Source organism: Diplotaxodon limnothrissa, linkage group LG3 (assembly GCF_057381915.1).
Source record: "Diplotaxodon limnothrissa isolate DT_005_m linkage group LG3, D_limnothrissa_male_GT1.1, whole genome shotgun sequence".
Taxonomy (NCBI): domain Eukaryota; kingdom Metazoa; phylum Chordata; class Actinopteri; order Cichliformes; family Cichlidae; genus Diplotaxodon; species Diplotaxodon limnothrissa.
The window spans coordinates 14,330,107-14,355,162 of NC_140598.1; the positions used below are offsets into that span (position 1 = coordinate 14,330,107).

A 25,056-nucleotide genomic window follows, 5' to 3' on the forward strand; every position below is an offset into this window, starting at 1 on the left:
AGTGTTATTCATTAATAAATTAACAGATAAACTGTGAAGAAGAAAAAACTGAGATTTAAAGGAGAGAGTGAGAAACTTGATCATCCATCCTCATAATACATGTTTATCAGTATCTGCTGTGACCATACTGCAGTAATAACTACAAGTCTACATTTCTGTGACTGTTGATCAATCACAGCAGGAATCTGAGCTCATCTCTGCACACAGAGCAGCTTCAGCTCTGGGATAAACTGCTCGCTTCACGTCCTTCTCAGCTCACAGACACTCATCCTGATATTTTCCTTTAACATTTGATGGTATAATTCATCTGAGTTTACACTTTATCTGCATAAATACAGAAAAACAGACCCAAACACCAGAAACCATCAGTTTCACGTTCAACGGGAAGTGGCTCAAACGTCACAGTTTCATAACGTCACCCTGAACTCCACTCACGGAGTTTCTGTCGCCATTGTAGTTTTTAAAGTCCCGTGATAAAGGCGGGTCTTTCTGTGAATCCGCACGCTCATTGGCTAATAGCTCGAGATTGACACATCGTTATCCAATGAGCGTGCGGGAACTTCCGACATAAAGTTGTTTCCTTTGAAAAACCAAAGTCTGATTATTTTTGCCTCCACTGACGGAGCCTGTTGTTCCCGCCACAGAGACACAGTAATGTCAGAGCGGTGTTAACACTCACCCTGCCTCAGCACAGCTCTCACTCTCCTCCTGCTCTCTCACACTAAACGGAGGCTCAGCTAAACTCACTTCCTCTCTACTTACAGGAAACCAGCGCTCAGAGGAGCCGACCGGCCTCACATTTCACCCACAGACACGAACAGCGTGGAATTATTTTATGTCATAAGAAGAAACATATTCATGTTAACACTCACCTGCCTCAGCTCCACCTTCCTCCTCCTGCTTTCACTTTCACTGCTGCTCCCTAAACACAGAGGATGCTGGGACTTGTAGTTGTTTCCTTCCGGTGCGGTCTTCCTCTTTGTTTGTTTGTGTTTGTGTTCAAGTTATTTCGATCATGTAAACATCAACAAAACACGTGAAGCCACACAGAGTTTGTATGTCGAGGTGGGTAGGAGGGTTTGAGGGTTTGGGGAGGGGTCAGAGGGAAGAGGTCTCTCAGTCTTGACAATCCACATTGATGGCATTGCATCTTTCAGCGTGTTTGTGGGTCGATTTGGATGCTCCAGGTGTGAGAGCAGCCACTCAGCCTCTACTGCAGATGTGTGTCACAAGTTCATCTAGTAGTGAGACGGTGGCGCAAGATGGCGAGTTGAGCAGTCGCACGAATTAGGAGCTCGTTGAACTTGTCCCAGAATTTAGTTTGTGTTCGTTATTGTTTCCACTCGAAAGTAGTAAAATGACTGCCCCAAGTATAGTTAAACCTGCTAAATTCAAACTCGACCTCAAAAAACAAGAAACAACATCGCCATGTGATGGAAAGGAAGACAGCAGAGAAGGAACGGATCATGACTACGTAGAAAAAACCTTGAAAAAAGAGTGGACGAGCAGCTAGCTGACCTGAGTGTGCAATGCAAGCAAGCTAGTACGATGCTAGCCAGCCTAGCCAAAGCGGTTCAGTTCAACTCGGAGGAGGTGAAAGAATGTAAACAAAAGGTTAAAGAGTTGGAGAGACGAAACGAGCAGTTGACCAAAGATAACTACGATCTCAAGGAGAGAGTGTGAGAGCAAGAAAGGTACAAAATGAGGTGGTGCCTCCGGATTAAAGGATTAGAAGAGAAAAGAGATGAAGGTGTCAGATCGCTGGTTATTGGAATTCTTGGCAAGATCGCACCTGATATGATATCAAAGCTTGAAGAATCTGTGGATGTGGTGCATAGAGTTGGGAAGAAGATTGAGAACAAGGTCCGACATATCATCATTCTGTTTGCTCTGAGACACGTGAAAGAGGAGATTTGGCGTCGCACCAAAGATTCGGCTGTCTGTAAGAACGGCGGTTTCCACTTCGCTGAGGTACTGCCGCGGGAGGACTGGGAAGAGAGGAGGCGGCTGTGGCCGCAAATTGAACAAGCCAGACGGGCTGGGAAACGGGCCTTTTTCCGGGGTCCTCATGGATACATCGAAGGACGGAGGATCATCGACGTTGAATGAAAGACTTGATGTAAGACTGTATACAGTGGAATATTATTAATGGGACAAAAGAGTTCTACTTAAAGTTAAAGGTTATTAGTCACTGAGTTGGTGACAAGTGTTACAATTTAAACTCATGTTTATATATTTTTCTTTTCTTTTTAAAAAAAAAAAGTTATTTTCTTAGCATACTCTTATTATGGTTCACTCAAAAATTTCTTTTGGTTCATTAAACGTTCGGGGTTTGAAGGAAATTGTTAAGAGAAAGGCACTTTTTTTATTTTGCAAGGGGCAAAAATGTCACTGTCTGTTTTTACAAGAGACTCACTCTGTGGATGCCGATGTTACCTTTTGGGCTAATCAGTGGGGAGACAAGATTCTTTTCAGTCGTGGATCTAACAGATCTGGAGGTGTGGCGATTTGTTTTAATAAGTTCCCAGGGGAGATTATAACATATAAAGCTGATAGTGAGGGTCATTGGTCAACTGCAGCTTGAAGAGCGAAGGTATATTTCTAATTGTTACAAATCTTTATGGACATAATAACGAAGGTCAAAATAAACGTCTATTGGAAAATCTAACAAATGTTATTTCAGAGTTTAAAGTTATGTACCCCACAGATTACATCCTAGTAGGAGGAGACTGGAACATGACCTCAGATGAATGGATGGACAGATGGCCTCCTCGCTTAGGAAGGAGGCAACAGAATAACATTATTGAGAACTTTTCTAGTGATAATAATTTTACAGACATTTGGAGAAGTTTGAATCCTGGAGTTAAGAATTATTCATGGTTTAAACCTAATGGAGAAAGCAGGTCAAGAATTGATTATTGGTTAGTGAGCGATGACATTTTGAGGTGTACTTCACCATCTAAAATCTCCAAAGCACCCCTATCTGATCACTGTTTCATTGATCTTGTCTTAGAACCAACAAGGATGAAACGTAGTAGCAGGGGATATTGGAAATTTAATGCCAGCCTTTTAAATAAGGACAAGTATTGTGATAAAATTAGACATAAAATTACAGATATAAAAAATGATGACTCAGTAGTGGGTAATATACAGAAATGGGAACTTATTAAATTCAAAATCAGAGAATTCACTATAAAATTCTGCAAAGAACTGAACAGGGAAAAACGGGAATATGAAAGTAATTTACTTCGTGAAATAACTCAGTGCTGTAGTAAAGAAAAACTAAACGTGCAAGAAAAGAATAAATTGATGGAGTTACAAACTAAATTAGACGATCTTTACCTAGAGAAAGCCCAGGGTGCCTTTATAAGATCGAGAGCCAAGTGGATTGAGGCAGGTGAAAAGAACTCATGATATTTTAGTAAGCTGGAAAAGTGCAGACAGCAGAGAAATCTAATCTCAAGCTTGTTGATAAATGGGACTGAATGTAAAGATTTCAGAAAGATTGAAAAGGAAGTCTTCACTTTTTATTCCAAATTGTACTCCTCAGAATATTCAGCAGCTGATTCTGATAGTTTCTTTGATAAGATTCATAATCTCATCCCATGTATTGACAAGCCGTTCAAAGATCTGTGTGATTCAGAGCTTAAAATTGAGGAACTGGATTTGGTGGTCATGAAAATGGCATTAAACAAGTCCCCAGGGACAGATGGACTCACTACTAATTTTTATCAATTCTTCTGGAAGGACCTAAGAACTTTATTGTTTGATGCATTAAAGGAATCGATAGAGAAAAAAGAAGTGATGCCGAGCATGAAACAAGGGCTGATAACCCTGATCCCTAAATCGGGTAAGGATAAAAGAATTTTAGACAATTTAAGACCCATCACCTTACTAAACACTGACTATAAGATCCTGTCTGGAGCTGTAGCTGAGAGGCTAAAGAAAGGCATCTCAAACATTATCAGTGAAACACAATCAGGTTTTTTGAAAGGAAGACTAATTCATAACAATATTAGGCTGGTTTTGGATCTCCTTGAATACAGTGAATTAATCCAAGAGCGAGGGTACATCCTGTTCTTGGATTTTTACAAAGCATTTGACTCAGTTGAACATACGTTCATATTAAAAACTCTGCAGTCTTTTGGTTTTGGAGAGGAATTTATCAATGTTATAGAGATGCTATATAATGACATTAACAGCTCTGTTTTGCTAGAACATGGTACATGTTCAAGGTTTGAGGTTAATAGAGGGATAAGGCAGGGATGTAGCAGCTCACCACTTCTGTTCATCATGGTTGCTGAGCTGTTGTCTATTTTCATCATCATCATCATCAACTTTATTTATAAAGCACTTTTAAAACAACCACAGCTGACACAAAGTGCTGTACATTGGAACTGTAAAATAAAATTACATGAGATATAAATAAAAAACAAATAAAAGAAGAGTGAAATCATTAATTAAATAACTACTGCATTAAAAAAGAAACTAAGTCTCACTGAGGTTAAAAGCCAAGGAATAAAAGTGGGTTTTAAGACGTGATTTAAAAGTGGACAGTGAAGGGGCCTCTCTAACATGCATGGGCAAATTATTCCATAATTTTGGAGCCACAATAGAGAAGGCCCTGTCCCCTCTGAGCTTCCTCCTGGATCTCGGTACCTCCAGGAGCAGCTGGTCAGCTGACCTGAGAGACCGACAGGGTATGTGGGGATGAAGAAGCTCAGAGAGGTAAGGCGGGGCAAGACTGTGTAGACATTTAAAAACAAACATAAGAATTTTAAAATTAACTCTAAAAGACACAGGCAGCCAGTGCAGAGAGGCCAGCACGGGGGTTATATGCTCTCTTTTTCGAGTTCCTGTTAGGAGTCGTGCAGCCGCATTTTGAACCAGCTGCAGACGTGAGAGCAATGACTGACTGACCCCCACATAAAGTGAGTTACAGTAGTCCAGGCGGGAAGAAATAAAAGCATGGATAACTGTTTCAAGGTGCTGCCTCGAAAGAAAAGATTTTACTCTTGCCAGTCGCCTTAAATGATAAAAACTGGACTTCACCACTGCTCTGATTTGGTTGTCCAATTTAAAATCACTGTCCAACTTAAAACCAAGGTCAGTAACAACAGATTTAAAATAGACTTCCAGGGATCCTAAAACAACAGAGGAGGACTCACAGGGACCACTGGGTCCAAACACCAACACTTCTGTTTTCTTTTTATTAAAATTTAAAAAGTTTCGAGCCAACCAAGCTTTAATGTCATCTAGACATGTCAAGAGAGGTTTTATGGAGATGGCATCCTTGCGTTTTAGTGTCAAATAAATTTGGCAGTCTTCGGCATAACAGTGAAATGAGATCCCATGCCTTCTAAGGATAGAACCCAGAGGCAGTAGATACAGAGAAAAGAGCAGTGGCCCTAAAATTGAGCCCTGTGGGACACCACATGACAGAGGAGCAGAAGACGATTTGTAACCGAGAAGGCTGACAGAGAAAGTTCTATCTGACAAATAAGACCTAAACCAATTGAGTGCAGTGCCACCAATACCCACTACATCATGTAATCGAGAAATTAAAATATTGTGGTCTACTGTGTCAAAGGCAGCAGTTAGGTCAAGCAAGACAAGAACAACATGGTTACCAGAATCACATGCCAGAAGGATGTCATTAAAAACCCTTAGTAATGCAGATTCTGTGCTGTGAAGGGTTTTAAAACCTGACTGAAAAACCTCAAAGATTCCATTTTCATCTAGAAAATCTTTCAGTTGACTAAAAACAATTTTCTCTAAAACCTTGGAGACTAAAGGCAGCTTGGAAATAGGCCTATAGTTCGCTAAAACTGTGTGATCAAGGCCAGGTTTCTTAAGCAGTGGCTGTACTACTGCATGTTTGAAATTTGCAGGAACCACACCAGAAGACAGACTGCTGTTAATAATGTCAAGGACATACTGTTGTATACTAGGAAAAATTTCTTTAAAGAATTGTGGAGGGACAGGATCCCGTGGGGAACCTGTGGGCTTAATATGGCGAACCACATCCTCTAAAGAGGAGAGCGTCACAAGCTCAAACTGAGTGAAAACAGCAGCGCAAGGGACAGAGACAGAGGGGTCAGAGTCAGGAGCTGTGATAAGAGCCCTGATGGTGACAACCTTTTCAATAAAAAAGTTCAGAAAATCATTGCAAATCTCAGGAGAAACTTCCAAACAGACATTCAAAGGAGTATTAAGAACAGTGTCAATGGTCCTAAATAACACACGTGGGTTATGACAGTTGGAAGAAATAATATTTGCAAAATATTCCCTTTTTGCCTCTTTAACAGTGTTCTGGTAGCGATGCCAGCAGTCTTTGAGAATTTGAAATGATACATGCAGTTTATCCTTTTTCCACCTCCGTTCTGCTCGACGACATTCCCTCTTAACAGCACGACTGCTCTCATTAAACCAAGGCTCAGGTTTAGCCTTAAGCTGCCTGGTTTTTAAAGGAGCCACAGAGTCCATGATTTTTTGACAGCAAGAATTAAACCAGGAATGTAGGTCTTCTGTGTCAGAGGAATTATTTTGATTAAAAACAGTCACATTAAGGGGTTAACTGTGATGGGTGAACAGATAATAATCAGTCAGCTGGCAGATGATACCACCCTGTTTCTAAAAAATGAGGACCAGATTCCTTTAGCCTTGCAGGTGATCAACCACTTCTCCAAAGCTTCTGGCCTACAGCTGAATATTAATAAATGCAAAATTCTAGCTCTGCATGAGTGTCCCCTGCAAGCAATGAATAATATGCAGATCAAAAAAGAGGTGAAGTATCTGGGCATTGTAATTTGCAAGGATAAGACATCAACAGAAAATAAGAATATCTGTACCAATATAGAAAAGTGTAAGTCAATTTTAAACATGTGGCTGCAAAGGGACATAACTCTGTTTGGGAGAAGCTTGCTAACCAACATGGACAGTCTGTCCAGACTCATCTATCCAGCCTTTTCTCTGCCCATACCTCCAAAACTAATTAAATCTATAAATACTCTTAATTTTAGGTTCATATGGAGGAACAAATGTCATTATATAAAGAAAAATGATGTGATTAAGAATTATGAAGAGGGTGGGGCTAATGCCACTGACTTTGATGTTATGAATGGTGTACTAAAATTGAAATGGTTAAGATCTTTCATTAGGAACAAAAATTCCTTTTGGAACATTATTCCCAATGTGATTTTTGGCAAAATGGGTGGAATAGACTTTTTGTTACGTTGTGACTTTGATTGCAGTTCGTTACCTGTTAAACTCTCAGCTTTCCATCAGCAGGTCCGTCTCTACTGGAAATTAATCTATAAACATAGCTTTACTCCTCACAACACCCCTATATGGAACAACAGGTATATCCGTTTGTGTAGGAAATCTGTGTACGTGGATGAATGGAGATCTAAAGGGATTTGGGCTGTAGCTCATTTTATGGATGATAATGGGGTCTTACTAAAACATGAGACATTTTGTGAGAAATTTGATGTAAGATGTACTGCTAAGAGATATAAATCCCCAGTGAAAGCCATCCCAGTCCCTTTGAGATCAATGATAAAAGAAGATATTGTGCACTCTAAAATTTCTCCTGGACTGAGGCAGCTCTGCATAGCTGGAGTTGAATTTGGTGACAGCAGGTTTACAAACAAAGTGATCAGGAATATTTTGATAAATGAAATTTGCCCTAATCCGGTTAAAAGAAATTATATCCTTAAAGAATTTGAGACCATGGAGGTTAAGGCGATAAGACAAAAGTCTACAGGGAGAGCAGAATTATTAGGCAAATGAGTATTTTGTCCACATCATCCTCTTCATGCATGTTGTCTTACTCCAAGCTGTATAGGCTCGAAAGCCTACTACCAATTAAGCATATTAGGTGATGTGCATCTCTGTAATGAGAAGGGGTGTGGTCTAATGACATCAACACCCTATATCAGGTGTGCATAATTATTAGGCAACGTCCTTTCCTTTGGCAAAATGGGTCAAAAGAAGGACTTGACAGGCTCAGAAAAGTCAAAAATAGTGAGATATCTTGCAGAGGGATGCAGCAGTCTCAAAATTGCAAAGCTTCTGAAGCGTGATCATCGAACAATCAAGCGTTTCATTCAAAATAGTCAACAGGGTCGCAAGAAGCGTGTGGAAAAACCAAGGCGCAAAATAACTGCCCATGAACTGAGAAAAGTCAAGCGTGCAGCTGCCAGGATGCCAGCATAGGAAAATTGGGTTGAACAGTGAGACTGCATTTGTGGGGTTTAGAAACATCCAGAGCATCGCAACAGAAAGGTAAATAAAAAAAGTAAGAGAGAGAGAGAGATAAAGAAATAAATGAACTAATAATACATAAATGAATAGAAAAATAGAAAACACACATGTAGAAATTGTCACATGTGAAATTGTTTTTGGAGAGAATCAGAAGTGAGACAGTTTGAATCCACAGTTCAGCGCAAAGATGCAGGAATTATTTTATTTTTTTTTTTTTTTTTTTTTTTTTTAATAAATAGGACAGGGGGAATGAATGAGAGGGAGAGGGGGAGAGAAAGAAAGAAAACCCAAGGGGAGAAGAGACGGTGAGAAGGGGGGGGAAGAGAGACAAAAAAAAAACAAACTCCTGGGTCACCTGTATGGAGAAAAAACAAACAAACAAACAAACAAACAAACAGAGGAGACAGCAAACAACAAAGAGCAACATAATAATAGAGAAAGCAAAGCACCATCACAATAAACTAGCTAGTCATAGATATCAATATTTACTAAATAATAAACGATATTGTGCAGCACGCAAGATAGACAGCGCACAGTGTGCTTTGAGGCAGCAGCCAAGAAAGCTGTAGTCCGCGTCTGTGAATACCCATGTGTGCATACCTGTGTGGATCAGCATGCTTGCATTCCAAAGGTTTCTCCATGTAATGATCTGCTAGGGAGTGTGGGGGGGCCACAGCCCCGTCCTCCAGGGTGTGAAGCGGGTATGGAGGAGATCAAAACTCGAGACATCCAGAGGCCCCCAGAACACAAGAGACCATGGAAGACCAACAGAGGGGCAGCCGCGCCACTGTCCCAGTAAGAGCTGAGGAGAGTCCCAGATGAGGGCTCACTCAGCAGCCGCGGAGCAGAAGCCAGGGGGGGTTGCAGTGACGCGCCCGTGAGCTCCGCCGGCCCCCAGCTGCGCCTGAGTGACCGAGCCCTAGGCCGAGAGGCCGGGGGCACCCCACCTCCAAAGGGGCCCGAGCGAGCCCCAGGCCCCAGGCCCCGACAAGCGGCCGCCAAGGAGTGAGCCGGTGTGTACCCGGACGCCCACCCCCAGACACAAAGAACCACCAACACACCGACACCTGAGGGAGTCCGCCACCGGCAGGGGAAGTGGTGGTGGGTGGAGATAGGCCTCCAAACCTTGGAGGGCCTGAGGTGTCCCCAGAGAGGTGGCGTCTGATACCCAACCTGACATATAGACACAAACATCCATTCCCACCCTCATGCTCTCATATGCACTCACTCCACACTCAACCAACGTGGAGACAGACATAAAGAGACGCTGTACACACAATCACACTCCCCAAGCGTACTCTACAAACCGGGTCTAGGTACCCTTGCCCCTGGAGGGGGGAATTGCACCCAGACCCAGGTGGTGTTACCCTTTTCCCTGCGGTGGGGAGAGGCAGACCACCCCGACTCCGCAGCAGCAGGGAGGCCCCACACCCCAGACCGCAGTCGGACGGCCAACTCCTCCTACTAGCCCCCCCGCTCCAGCAGGCCGCAGAGAATGGGGGTGAGAGAAGACTCCAAACCTCCCTCCACCCGCTCATTGTAGTGTTGATGCATGTGTGTTCTAAGGTGTAATTAAAACCCAGGAGGGCATGGAGCTACCTGCCAAGGAGCAGCAGGTAAGCGCATGGTCCCTCCTGCTAGCCCTCAATGACTAAGTGTATTTAACATTGAGAGGTGCAGGAATTAAATCTGATTATAAAAACACATCGAGGCAACGAAGACCAGCTTACACTCAATATTAATATGAACACACAACATACACGCAATGAAGACATGCTTACACTCATGAATGTGAATACATGACATAAATGCTGAATGGTGTAGATTTAACACACTTAAAGGCTGAAGCTGAGGAATAACTCAGGAAGTTGCAGGACAATAGAGCGACTTTTGTGACAAGGAAAAAGAGACTGGGAGGACCAACCAGGGATTAGAAGCTTAAAGCAGGTTTAAAATAATGAATTAGAAGTGGTTTCCAGCTGATTGAGCAAAAGAAGTGACGACTGTAGAAATAAAAATAAAATAATAATAATTGAATTATGCAGCAATGTTTTGAATATGCATTTCTGTTGTCAGGGCAACTTCTCGGGATGTGACTCAATATGCAAATTAGTTGAATGAGTGGGGACAGAAAAAAAAGAAAAACTCAAGTTTCCTGTCTGAGACATGAGTGAAGTTTGCATTGAGAGAAATATATCTGTGACTGTGTGAGAAGAACTGTTTGGTAAAATATATGATAGCAGCCGCAGGACAATTAAATAAAGTCTGTGACTAAGTGCAGTCGTGCAGATTTGGAGAAGAAGTTTATAATTTAGTGATGACACATTGTTATAAAGTGTTTAGAAAGGGCTTAATGGGAATATTACTGTTGGGCAAACTGTGCGGCTTTAACAAGATTTTCTGTGTATTTAGCAGGTGAAACTCTGTCAGCTGACTTCAGACTGTCAGGAAGCTGAAGAACCTGAGGCCAACCACTGAAACATGATGTGGGCAAAATGAACAGAGGGAGTGATTTTAAAGGTGAACATTTAGGACTTACTGCAAATGTTACTATGTCAAAGTTACTGTGACTCAAACAGAGGAAATTCTGATTTTTTTATTTCCACACCCAGCATGTTTTGGGTGTTATATGCTATTAAATACTTTTAAATAAATTAAAAAGTATTTAATAGCATATAACACCCAAAATATGCTTCGGTTCACATTTAACTCCAGAAAATCATCAATCAAAACATGGATATTACCTGACCACAGATTCGTGGTGACGTCACTGCTCTTTTAACTGTTCGGTGTCTTTGTTTGTTTGCTGGTTGTAGAAATGGTTTATATGAGCTTTGAGCTGAGAGTCAGAGGTTTCTGTGGACACTGCTCATGTCGGCACTTATATTTCTGACCTTTTCTTATAACCGATTAAACATGATCTCCTCCCTTTTGCCCCCATTTTTGGTGGTGTAGGTACAAATGATCAGGCATGACATTCTCATAATAAATAAGATACTGCAAATAATTATTTCTGCATTTGTGCGATTGAAGTGAATTGAAAATGTGTATGAAATGACACTGTTTTAAAGATTTGGCCTAAATAATTTTGGAGTGAATGAGTCTAAACATGATGACCTAACTAGTGATACCCTGTCACACACACACACACACACACACACACACACACACACACACACACACACACACACACACACACACACACACAGCATGTTATGCCAGTTTCAGCTGAAACTATGTTTCAAACCATGTTCCGGGTTTTTAGTTCACCATTTATGAGGCTTCAAGAAGAAAATAAAAGACAGATCTGAATGTTTGAAAATGTTTTGGAAAGATTCTGTAAAGATGAGATGAAAAATACTCAAAGGATAAATTTAATTGGTTTATTATTTAGATAAGTTGAAAAAAGTTAAACAAGCAAGTAAATGAAGAAACAAGGCAGAGGAGAGAAAAGCCCAACAATCCCCTCTGAGCAAGCACTTGGCGACAGTGGGGAGGAAAAACTGCCTTTAAACGGGCAGGAACCTCCGGCAGAACCAGGCTCAGGAGGGGACAGTCAACGGCCGGGACTGGTTGGGGGGGTTAACAGAGGTGGAGCAAGACGAGGCTACATCAGGTGAGGAAGCAGTAGCGTCTCTCCTCCGGAACAAGTGGAACCATTTTCTCTTTTTTTTCATGCACTTTTCCACGAGCGCTTTTTTCTCCAGGATGAGATTTCTCAGCTCATCGATGGTTTCTGCGTTTTGTTCTTCAAGTTTCTCACATCTTTGTTCCACCTCTTCCAATGTTGCTTGTTGTTCTTCAAGCTTGTCTTTGAGTTGTTTGGATGTTGCCTCCTGTATCAGCTTGTCCTTGTGCATGTCTGCATTTCTCTGTTGGACCTCTTTGTGCTTGTCTTCTAACTGCTTGTTTCTTTTCTGGATTTCTTGGAGCGTGAGCTGCAGGTCTTCATGTATTTTGTCTTCTTGTTGTTTTTGCGCCTGCATTTGAGTGTTTTCACGCTTCAAGTTATTGAATTCCACCAAAATCCCCTTAACGAGCTCGGAGTTGTTTCTCGCTATCTGATCGATCCTTCTCTGCATCTGTGAGCAGCGTTTCTCCAGTTTGTCCTTTTCTTCTTCCACTTTAGTTGCTTTGTCCTCCAGCTGATTACAAAACTCTTGCAGTTTTAGATTTTTAGACTCAAAGTCCTGGACGATACGTTTTCCTTCTTTCAGTCTTTCTTGCTGTTGCTCTTTCTGTTGAAGAAGGTCTTTATTTTGGCGCAGTGTTTCATCCAGGCTTTCTTTCAGCATGCGGTATTTTTCCTGCATGCTCTTCAGTTCGTGCTGCACGTCTCGTTGCTTTTTGTCCTGCTCTTCCTTGGAGGAATTCTTTCTTTTCTTCCACAGCTTCATGGAGCTGTCTTTGGAGGAGCCGATTTTTTCGGTCCATGTATTGGAGATCCCGTTGTATCTTATCAGTCATCGTTTTCTTGTCTTGGAGCTGGTTGGTCATTTCTTTTAGTTCTGCACTCTTTTGCCTGTTTTCTTTAATGAGGTGCACAATCTGCTCTCGGCTCTGAGCAAACTTGATTCCCCAGCCCTCATTAATAATTTTTATGTCCGGCTGGCGCTGTTGTCTGTCTTCCAGCTCTTTATTTTGGGCTTCCATTCGTCTACATTTGTCCTCCAGTTGAAGTTTCTCTTCTTCAATTTGTTGCATTTTTTTCTGGAGAAGGTAGATTTCCTTCCTACTCTCCTCTAACGCCCTTTGGAAGGATGAGGAGCCATTTGGGGAAATTGGCCGGCCACGCCAGGAAGGAGAGGCGGCGTAATCTTTTTGAATTGGTTGTTTTTTCCTTGGAAACATGTTGGAGTTTCTATACGATGACTTTGAAGAGCTTGTGGTGAACGTTTTGTAGGCTGCAAACACAGATGCTGCTGAAACGAACTAAAACTTGCTGTTTCTCACCCCTACTTAAGGAAAAACATCAAAGGACTTAAGATTCTTAAGATCTATGACATCATCACTCCCTAAGCCAATGAGATTGTCACAAGACATTTTGGAATGGGTTTTTTTTTTAAACTGTTTTCAAACTTAACGTAAAATTTCAGTGTTTCCTGGTTGTGGACTATTGGTTAGTCCAGCCGATTAAGAAATTAATTATCACAAACATCCCTAATATTATATAACAGACGACAGAAAACACGAGTTTTTTTTCTACTCAATAGAGGTATAATAAAAGTTTTTTTAATTATCCTACTTTTTATAAAAGAGAACATTTATTAAAGATTATGTATTTAATTAAAAAACTCTGTTCATCTAAAGCAGGGGTCAGCAACCTTTAAGACCCAAAGAGCCAAAGAGCCATAATTGGCCTATCTGGGGTTGAAAGGCTCGATAAATGCACGGCGTTTCGCCGGGTACACCGGCTTCCGCGAGTGTGACGCTTATTTTGAGCGATGAAAAAATAAGAAAATATAATTTTATTTGTATATTGCAAAATCACAATAATCTTCCAATTTAGAACTACAAGTTAAAAAAAGAACTAACATAAATAAAATACACTTCAGCTAATTTATTTTCACAAACCACGCGGAGCCGCACTATAAGGACTAAAGAGCCGCAGGTTGCCGACCCCTGATCTAAAGGGTTTAACAAAAAGGGGGAGCTTCCTGCTGGAAATTGAAATGTCCCCATGTCCCCACTGGGCGATCGTGGCTCAAGAGTTAGGAGTTCGCCTTGTAATCGAGCCCCGGCTTGGACAGTCTCGGTCGTTGTGTCCTTGGGCAAGACACTTCACCCGGCAAGACACTTCACCCGTTGCCTACTGGTGGTGGTCAGAGGGCCTGGTGGCGCCCCAGGGTGGCTGTAGCTACATCACCAGTGCGTGAATGTGTGCGTGAATGGGTGGATGACTGAACGTGGGTGCTTAACTAGTTAAAAAAACAAACAAACATCTGTCTCTTATTTTTTATGTCACACAGGAAAGAAGCTTCAATGTCTGATGAGAGGACATTAATTTGTTGGTGTTTGTGGTGTTTGGTGCAGTTTTCTTGTTCTCTGGCTTGTTGTTTATTTACAGTGGAGATGAAGATATCTAACAAGTTGATTTGTTCACATTTGCGCATTTTTAAGAGGAATGTGTTTTTTTGAGTTTGTACACTATATGCATGTAAGGCAACCGTTTCCTTTTTCTGTATTTTTGTGTGCTGCTCTTTTAACAAAAGGGAAACAAAAGACATTTAAATCGACCTCAGATGATTTGTTTAAATTTTTACAAGGTCTTACTGAGGTGATGCAAAGTGAAACATGCTTCTTTTTTGGTAATGTGCTGGAAAAGCTTGAAAATTGACCTTGAATGTGCTTAAAAAGTGCTTGAATTTGACCCTAAAAATGTGTATGAACCCTGCATATATTGCAGTATTTACATTTTATAGTAGGAATTTCATGGCAACAGCTAATCTTTATTTTGTTTACTGGGAAATGAAATGCTGCCAATTCACAAAGCTGTGCTTCAGCTGCACTTCCTGTTGTAGACTTGTGATGCACACAGGCTCTGTCCCAGCACTCAGCATGTTCTTCCTTATTTGCTCCACCAGGGGGAGCTCCTAAACTATGACATCCTGATAGGAGTGAACCAGGGAGAGGGGCTGAAGTTTGTGGACGACAGTGAGGACAACGACGGCATCTCAGCTGCGGCGTTCGACTACACCATCTCCAGCTTTGTTGACAACCTCTACGGCTACCCAGAGGGTGAGGACGCCACCTCTGTACACTGCCACTTTTTCAGTTATTCCATTTTACAGCCTCCTCTCACTTAACTGCATTTTGCAGCATCATCAGGTTTTGTCTCATTAGGAGCCGCGTTTGTTGATTTGTTCGTTTTTTTCTGTTTGCTGTATTCATTAAAATAAACGGATAATCGTCAAAATGACAAATGTGGACAATTATCAAAGCTTACATTACAATTCTGACAGCTTGAGTTCACATGAATTTTCAAAAGAATATCAAAACCTGTGAAAGTGCTTTAAGCGTTTAAAACATGCGAGTAAAGAATGGAATCAGTAACATGTGAGCCCAGTGAAGTGCATCAAACAAGACAAGCGTGCTAAAGAGAGCCACTCATCCACATCACGGCGTGTCTGCGCCTTAACCTTTGAGGCTCTGTGGGCAGTAATGCTATCATCCCCCAGGTAGTGGGCTCCCAATCTCAGTGTCGGTGTTTCTGACAGATCGGCCTGCGAACCCCTCACAGCCGGACCACAGTCACAGTACAGACATGTTTGGATAATGCAGTCATGCTTCCTCTCTGCTGCCTGTCACTCCTTCTGTTATCAGAAAGACTTTTTTTTCCTCTCTAGATTTCTCACTCACTTCCTGTTTACGGACCACCAGTGGGTGGCACCAGCTGTGGCCACTGCCAAACTCCATGCTGAGTTTCAGTCCCCAGTTTACTTTTACACGTTCTACCACCACTGCCAAACCGAGACGCGGCCCGAGTGGGCCGACGCCGCGCACGGAGACGAGATACCTTACGTGTTCGGCGTACCGATGATCGGTGCCACGGACCTGTTCCCGTGCAACTTCTCCAAGAACGATGTGATGCTGAGCGCTGTGGTCATGACTTACTGGACTAACTTCGCAAAGACTGGGTAGGCCTCATGTCACAGTAGTGTAAACTGTACACGTTACTGTATGTTCACTGACAGCCTTCTAGTCATGTTGAATACTTGAATCTAGGTTGCTAGTTTAATTCCCGTGTGGCTTTGAAGAATTGAACATACTGGTTCACCAAAAGCATCCAGATCCCAGAGCAGCCGGTTGGTCTTAGATAGTTTAAAGGTTGCACAGAGAATGGGCCTCCTGTCTGTATTCAGTGTATTGATGCCACATGTTACTTATAATGGAGACTGAATATAACTTTGAACTGAAACGTTTAACCTTTATGCTCCACCAGGGACCCCAACCTGCCCGTCCCTCAGGACACCAAGTTCATTCATACCAAGCCCAACCGCTTCGAGGAGGTCATCTGGACCAAGTTCAACTGGAAGGACAAGCAGTACCTTCACATCGGTTTGAAACCTCGTGTCAGAGACAACTACAGAGCTAACAAAGTGGCCTTTTGGCTGGAATTAGTCCCTCATCTTCACAGCCTGCACGACGTGCTCTTTCCCACCACTACGCGCTCCCCCGCAGGCCGTGACCCCGGCACCATGAGGCCCAGAAACAACGTTCCTCGAACCACTCGTCATCCTTACCCTACCTTCCCATCAGATCCTGAGCCCGAGGGCTCAGAGCGCCCGCCCCAGGACCTCTTTCCCAGACACACCCGCGACTACTCCACCGAACTGAGCGTGACAGTTGCAGTTGGAGCGTCGCTCTTCTTCCTCAACATCCTGGCCTTCGCCGCCCTTTACTACAAGCGTGACAAGCAGCACGAGATGCGCCGGCACCGGCTGTCCCCTCAGCGGGGCGGCCCCGCCAACGACCTGGTTCACAGGCAGGAGGAGGAGATCATGTCCCTGCAGATGAAGGACTGGGAGCACGACGCTCACCACGACATGGAGCCCCTGCGACCCCACGACATCCTGCGGCCCGCCTGCCCTCCCGACTACACCCTGGCGCTGCGCCGCGCCCCCGACAACGTGCCGCTGATGAAGCCAAACACCATCACCGTAATCCCCAGCACCATCACTAGCATGCAGCCTCTTCACGCCTTCAACACATTCCCCTCCACTGGCCACAACAACACCCTGCCCCACCCCCACTCCACCACCAGGGTATAGTAGGGACAGGCCCGACACAGCGCCACCTAGGGACCAGGAACACTGGCTCTGCTTCCGCTCTGGAAGGGAGGCCTCTAGACGTGGGCCTTCGTTCTGTCCTCTTATTCTCTTCTTTCTCCAAAAGCAACTACACCTGCTGCGTCATGTGCTGTGAAACTTGGCAGCTCCCTCCACTGGTGGCATGTGGAGGTGCAACTGAAGTGTCCAGCAGCAGATGAGCAGTTTGGGGTGGGTGACTCAGATCTTTCAAAGATACTGTTTTCAAAGACGGTCTGCTGTTTCCAGGCTCAAGACCTCCAACATTTGTCAAAGGGACGAATGCTCTCTCGCTCCTCGCTGTTTTCTCTTTTTTACGTTGGCGTCATCTCTTTTTCCATCTCCTGTGTGTTATGTGCACATTATGCTTCTCTTTTCTACATCCGTGTTTTATTACTGCTCTCTTCCTCTCATTTGACACGCCTCCCTCCTGCTCTTCTCTAAAAATTCCCGATCTGCTGAGCAGTTTGGAGGCGGGAGGCGTACACTAAACATATAACCATGAAAACACTGATATCTTTCATTCGACCAGCATTTTTAGGTGCCAAGTAAGTACTGCTGTGTTTCATTTCTCATCGAGGGAGAAGAAAAACCAAAGAAAAATAGAGTTTCGCTATTTACCGTCAACTAACAGAGTTCTGTCATGTTCTCATGACAAAGTGCCAAACTGGCCTCAGTCGTGATTTTCTTTCTTCCATCTTCTCTCTTTTTGTTGTTTTGTTTGAAGCATTTGTTTAATTGTTGTTTTTTATTGTGTGGAAAGAATTTTTCTGAAAATATAGATATAGAGAAATGATATTATATATAGTTCTATATAAAATGTGTACAAAGGAGAAAGTATATAAAAGGGTTTTCTCAGTGGGGGATCTATGCATGAATTATTTTTAAAGACGCGGGGAAAAGGACACTGTACCTGTCGATGCACGTTTCCCAAAATCTAAACGAGTCATATTGCTCCATGTTTGCTACTTTTGGTTTTTGGTTTTCTCCCGCAGAGTAAGAGCATCGCAGGAGCATCGCAGGAGCATCGCAGGAGCATCGCAGGAGCATCGCAGGAGCATCGCAGGAGCTCCTGAAGTCAAACGACGCCTCCCAGCACTCATTTATTAAAACGGAGTCGATGCCAAAAGTCTTAAACGTTAGAATCAAAGCAACAGCTGTGAACTCAGTCATGGTGTCATGTGCAGCCTCCGTCTTACTGTCACTACTTTTTCATTTTAGGGTACGTGAGGTAAAGCGTCCGTCGATGTAGCTTGATTGTACAAAATTATTTTTCTACGTTATTAACAAAACAGAGCAGAGACTGATGCTGCTCCTGTCTGACCCCCTTATGTCTGCCACATGTGTATTCTGACTTCATATCATCACTGCTCCCTCCCTCCTCCTCTCTCCATCCTACACCGCCTTTGTTATTTAACACCGACCCCCCCCAAACTGATAATCAGACAAATTCCCAAACAGCTGACTTCACTGTGTCGACACCGTTCCTGACTATTTCTGACCTCAGCTCAGCTCTGCTATTATCCTCACATTAAGGGTTCGTTCACCTGCCTGCAGATGATCTGTGAGCTCGTCGGTTGTAAATTAAACTCTAAGCACACTGAGGGTAACCGGGAGGCGTTCAGGGCCTGCAGTGCAGAGCTGCAACATGAAAAAAAGGGATGGGGGCTCAGATCTCCTGAACAGGGTGGAAACAACACGGTGGGTTTGTGCTGTTTGTGATTCCTGCTCCGTCACTCTGGTGGAGACCACTGCAGCTCAGCAGCGCTCCCTGCTGATCCTCTGATGAAGATGTCAACAGTATGTAAACTGAGCTGATGTGCTGCTGTTTGAGCCCACGTGGTAGCGTACGTCCAGTATGGGAGAACTTAGTCACCGGTGCTGTCTTTGCTTGTGCTCTAGCTTTAGCCTGTTTGATTGTTTGTTTTCTATTTTATTACTGCCTAAAAGGGGAGGTGGGGGAAACACATGCCTGACTTCTCCTGTCAGAGGTTTTGTAAGCTCAGTGGAAGGGAAACGTGCACAATGTAAATCATAAAACAACTGAGTGGGGCTGTGCTGCAGGTGGATCAGTGCTGTGGACAGTAGCTGTGGAAAAGAGACTGGACAAAGACTCTCAGCCTTAAATACAGGACAGAGGATGATCCGATCATCTTTCAGCTAACAGTGTCGAGCAGAAGGACGGCCGGCTGATGCGTCCGTACGAACCCTTTTGTACTCACTCCTGTGTATAAGGAGGTGGCGAGGGGTTGTGTAGTTAACCTCAGTGATAGGTTTGTAGCATAAACCTATTCGTTGGAACGTTAAGGACAATTTAATTACATAGCAAAGCAAGACACGAGTAGGCAAAGTTCTTCATGTTTCCCGTGCACGGGAGAGAACCGGACAAACGCCGTTCCTTCGCTTCACCCCAGTTGCTCTCGTCCGCTCCCCCGTAACACTGCTCTTTTATTGAGGTTACATGAATATACATATGACGTTCATTAACATATGACGTCTACATACAAACAAAGAGTACGTTGCCTGTGCGTGCATGTGCGTGCGTGTGTGTGTGTGTGTGTGTGTGTGTGTGTGTGTGTGTGTGTGTGTGTGGTGGGGGGGGTCAGAGTGTGACCCCATAAAGACTTCCCTAAACCTGCTGGTCTGGAAGTCCAGCAGTTCATCTAAACAAAAGGCACTTAGCCTAAATCAGATATAGATACATTTATCCTAAATGAACAGAGGGAGTGACTTTAAGTCTGATTTCAGACTATGTCAGTATTAGTTAAGCCAAGAGTCGGGCAAAAGCTTTATGGCCCGGAAAGTTCTAATTCCCACAACATATTGTTGGATTAGTAAGCAAAACTTTTCTGTGATGAAGATTTTTGGGGTCGTTGTTTTAGTGATGGGTTCATTCTGTCAGTTAGCTTTGGCTTGTTTTCTTATTTCAATAGAGGGAGTTTTACTAAACATGGACATGTCGAGGAGCGGCTCATTATTTCTGTAACAGTGCACTTAGAGAAAACTGTCAGGTGTCGCCCCCTTTGGTGATGATGTTTTGTGCTCTGATGAGCTAATAATCAGCTCTCTTTTCCTCCTTCTTTGTTCTAAGCAGGCCTGCAAGATTGAATTAACAGCGCTGTAAAACATTGTTGTGAGAGCAAATATAAGGTGAGCTTTTCCAGATTACAATGGGCTGAGGAAAAGGTCACCTGTGGGAACCTGCGAGTTCCTGTCTAAAGGATTGCAGCGAGTCAATCCAGTCCAAGATCATAAAGAACTCTTTTTCTAAAAACAAAAGAAAGAACAAATAAATGAGCTCATATTGATGAGGGTGGAGACTCTGATGCTTTGCGCGTGAGGCTCCACTTGTCTGCTGTGCAGCCGTGACAAAGACTGGACCAGCGTTAGGATGAGTAGATGTTGACAAACAATTCACGACGCCGGTAAGAAAAGGGTGGATGCTTTGCTTTGCTTTTGGCAGGAGCACAAGAGAGAGAGAGGGAGACCGAAAGGTTCACATGAGAGTGGAGCTGCAGACTCCACCCTTGGGCGGCTAATTTTGGGTTGCTGATGTTTGCTTTAAGAAAATGTTGTTTTATTGACTGGGTTTAGATGATGGTGTCACATTATATTGTTGGGAAAATGCCAAATGCTGAAGGGGAGAAAATGTTTGATATTACTGATGTTACCATTAACCAAAGCAGGCCACTGTAGAAGTCAACGACATTTTATAGAAGGAAAACAGAACCAAAGCCAAATGTAGGAGTTATATAGGGGATTGGTGGACTTGTCACATTCCAAATCCAGTTATGGAACAACAAACACTGGTCCAAGGGAAAGGGCAGGTGATACGAGGTGGTGCTGGAGGGAAACGAGCAAAGTAAAGACAGCAAACCTATTTTGGTTCGATTTGATAAAGTCAAATTAAAAGAAGTACCATGACACTCAGAGGATCAACGTGAAACTAAAACATACGCACATTTTGTATGAAGCACATGACTGATAACTGTTGTGTTTTAAGTTTAGTTTCTTATAGCACAGAGTGGATCACAGTGAGGGAAGGACAGGGGGGGAACTGAGTTTAAATGTGAAGTTGATGCTAATATACAGGTTTTGTTTCTAGGTCGTTCTGGGGATGCAGGCTCTGGGTGGAGCCAGGAGCTGAAAAGATCGAACATGATAATTAAACTGATTTTATTATTTAAACACAGGTTTGCAGGCCCGGAGCAAATATACTCGAGAGGAGAATCGCTGAGGTTTCCTGAGAAATGATCTGATGAACCTTTTTCTTTTAATTTTCTAGTTGTGGTTTTGTTTGACACATGAAGATGTGTCAAAAGGGGGAGTTTTAGGTCTAATTTGAAACAATGGATTATATGATCGATGATGCAATTCTACACTGCAATCATCGAGTCCATCCTCACCTCCTCCATCACCGTGTGGTACGCTGGAGCCACTATCAGGGACAAACAGAGACTGCAGCATGTTGTGCGCTCTGCTGAGAAGGTGATTGGCTGCAGACTCCCATCTCTGCAGGACCTGTACGCCTCCAGGACACTGGGGCGTGCAGCTCAGTCACAGCTGACCCTTCTCACCCTGGACACAGTCTGTTTGACCTGCTCCCCTCAGGCAGGAGGCTCCGGTCCATTCGCACCAGAACCTCTCGCCATAAGAACAGTTTCTTCCCCTCTGCTGTTGGACACATGAACAATAACCATATGACTGTTCCCACCACTACCACGTGACCCTACGCTGTGTTCACTGCATCATTCCATGTTTGGCCCTGATCACCACCTGCACTCATGTATATATCTATCTACTTAGCACTTTTAATCCTTATTTTTATTTTTATTTAAGTGTTATATGACAGTATGTTTGCACTGAAGCACCGCAGCAATTTCCTAATGTTGTAAACCTGCTCAACATTTGGCAATAAAACCGTTTTTGATTCTGATTACTGTCAGCATTTTAATCGCTAGTTTAAAGGCTGCAGCTGTTGCTCTAACATAAATGTAACAGGCCTCAGTGCTGGTTCTAATAGTCTGAGCTGCTTCCAGCTTTATTTGTGAAGAGCACAGCAGCTTACAAAACACGTAGCTAGCTCGTACAGCTGCGACGTTAAACTTTCATGAGCTAAGATGACCTTAAAATAACGGGGCTACGTGTGGTGATGCTAGCGTTAGCCACGTTAGCGCGTTAACTTCACAGGTGGTCAGACTGAGTAAACAGGCACTAAGTCAGAGGTTGGGCTCTCCGTTTCGCTGCAGGATCCCTTCATTCATGCAATTTATGCAGTTTATTAAAGTGCAATTGGAAAAAGGATTTTGAAATGCAGTTTTTAAAAGCATTTCAAAAATCAGTTTATTAAATGGGAATTCAAAACTGAATTTACAAATGCAGAATTTATTCTATAATTCATTACTTAAGCACAGAATTCTTTATTTCGATGCGCGTGGCTCTTGTGGTCCTCCATACAGGAGTGAGAACGTGTTGGCATTTGGGTCGTCCTTCCCCTCATCATAGTCTGCCACGCAGGCCGTGACAGAAAAGCCCACTAAAAGAACGCCCACCAGACCAAAGCAATGGTTTTGACTTGATCAGCATTAACCCCGCCCCCTGACTTTGATGGGTGAAGCTGACAAATAAAATGTATTTATGAACAGCGATGCAGGGCCAGGAGTAGCAACGTGAATTAAATAAATACATCATTAAATAATTCATTAAATGTGTCAGTAAAATAATCAAAATAGAAAACAAACCAATAATTGATTAAATATGTAATTAACTAATTTGAATTGTATATAAACAAATATTGAAAAATTTTAAATGAAATTAATGGATAATTCATTATTAATATATATCTTTAATTGATTATGTAGATTTTTTAAATTAATTACTGAAATAGTTCATTCATTAGTGATGCATTTATTTAATGCAACCATAAAATTATTGCTAGTTTAAGTAAAATCAATTTAAGACATCAATATTAAAGGTTAACTTATGATAATGAATACATGCAACTATAACTGATGACATAAAAATGAGGATTTCTTAAGCTGAAGCCAAAGTGCTGACTCATTTTTCATGTTACTCTCAAATGTTTTCCCTAATAACAAGAACATAATTACACTTTAGCCACAAGAGGGCAGCAGCATTAATATAAGTCACATGTATATAAAGGTACAGTGATTATATTACAGTGATTTTGACAAAAACAAAACAGTTGATGGCAGTGTGTTTTTCCATGACAGAATAATTACGCACACCCCACTTTGCAGTTATTTATTTGTAAAAAATGTTTGGAATCATGTATGATTTCCGTTCCACTTTGTGTTGGTCTTTCACGTGGAATTCCAATAAAACTGATTCATGTTTGTGCTGTAATGTGACAAAATGTGGGAAAGTTCAAGGGGGCCAACACTCGGACCGGCGGCCGCCTCGGGTCTCTGCTCCTCCTGCCTCCCCTTTCCCTCATCCACCTGCTGCCTCTGTGGAAGCTCCGCCATAGCCACCACCAAACAACTGACTTATTTCTACACATCGACCAGCATCCGGCCAATCCACCACCTTCCATCGTTTATACCGTTACAAAAAAAAAAAAAATCATAAAAAAACATCATTGGCCCAGAAAAACGAAAAATCATCATCAGTATGCCCGATGGCCAGTCCAGCTATGGTCGTGCCATCAGTTAACCTTTCGCTTGCCAGCTGTGACACGCGTGCCCAGGGTTGCCGACCCCTGCTCTAAAGCATCTGATTTGGATTCCTGAGATCAAATATATTTTCCTTTGGCTTTGTTTTCTTCACATTTGTGGCTTTAATGTAGTGTTACATCCTGTTTGTTTGCTTCCATCTGTATACATGTCCAGATTCACTGTTATGTTTCTATTCTTACATTGCTGTGTGATCACTGTTCCCTCTGCTGACTGATGTGACCTTTTGTATCTCACACTGATACTTGTCATATTTGTATCTGCGCCTAAAAGATAAAAAGTTTTCCATGCTAAAACACAGCTCCACCTCCTGCAGTTCTCCCTCTGAACCACTAGATGTCTCTGTTATCTAAATGAAGACGTGCAGCACAGCAACCACAGCAGCGCTCAGATCACACGTGTCCTGTTATTATGTATAAAAGCATGAAACAGGTGAGACAGGTGGGATCAATATTAATGTTGTGGAAATATATGAAAAAGCAACAGAAGAGTGAAAACATTTCCTGTTTCTAGAAAGATCTTTCAGCTCACAGCTGCTCACAGACTGTATTTACAAGTGACAAACTGCAACTCTACAGTACATCTACAGTATATATCAAATATATTCTGTATTCAAATCTATTGAGTGATGTTTGAAAGTCTTTCCAGGTGAGTTTGATCCAGGAGGGTCTGAAGCCAGAGTCAGACAGAGACTGTGCAGAGACTGTAGAAGGACAGAGCAGCAGCAGAGCAGTCCAGATACACTGATGATCCTCTGTCAGATCCAGAGGGACACACAGGGATGATGCTGGACTCTACATTGTGTCTGACAGTGGAGCTGTTCTCAGAGCAGTTCACTCTGCAGCACTGACAGTCATCTGCACTTCTTCTCATTCCTCTGTCAGTCACTGCTGGATGAAGCTCTCCTCTCCACCTCCCAGTAACATGGCCCAGTCAGAGCGTCTCTACACACAAGCTGCTGCTGCTTCAACCTCTCTGGATCATCAGGACACAGCTCCTCCTCTCTCAGCACACACACCGTCCTGTTTACCATCATCACCTCCACCTGCAGAGAGAAGAAGGAAGAGCAGAGGAGATAAACGAGTGTTTCCAGAGACTCTTCATCAGCTGTCAGTCAGTGATGCAGCACATCCAGTATAAAGAGCAGCAGGGACTTCAGTGCTGGGACTGTACTAGGACTCATTGTTGCTTCACTTTTTCTAATCTTTGGATTTTTATTGAAGTTGATGAAAATGTTTTTCCCTCCTAGTTTGAGTTTGGACTTTCATTCATTAGAAGAACCTTGGTGT

At 42.9% G+C, this 25,056-nt stretch overlaps 2 protein-coding genes across 2 annotated transcripts in view; one reads left to right on the forward strand and one right to left on the reverse strand.

Annotated features, from left to right (window-relative positions):
• Positions 1 to 25,056, reverse strand: part of LOC146634628 (protein NLRC3-like) — a 223,074-nt gene that overhangs the window by 15,260 nt on the left and 182,758 nt on the right. The gene's annotated exons all lie outside the window — the stretch shown is intronic.
• LOC146634629 (neuroligin-2-like) lies at positions 1,549 to 17,036 on the forward strand. The gene is made up of 5 exons (XM_085349919.1): positions 1,549 to 1,679; positions 1,839 to 1,971; positions 14,787 to 15,020; positions 15,589 to 15,902; positions 16,208 to 17,036. The coding sequence occupies exons 1-5, from the start codon at positions 1,549 to 1,551 to the stop codon at positions 17,034 to 17,036; spliced, it is 1,641 nt and encodes a 546-aa protein (XP_085206045.1).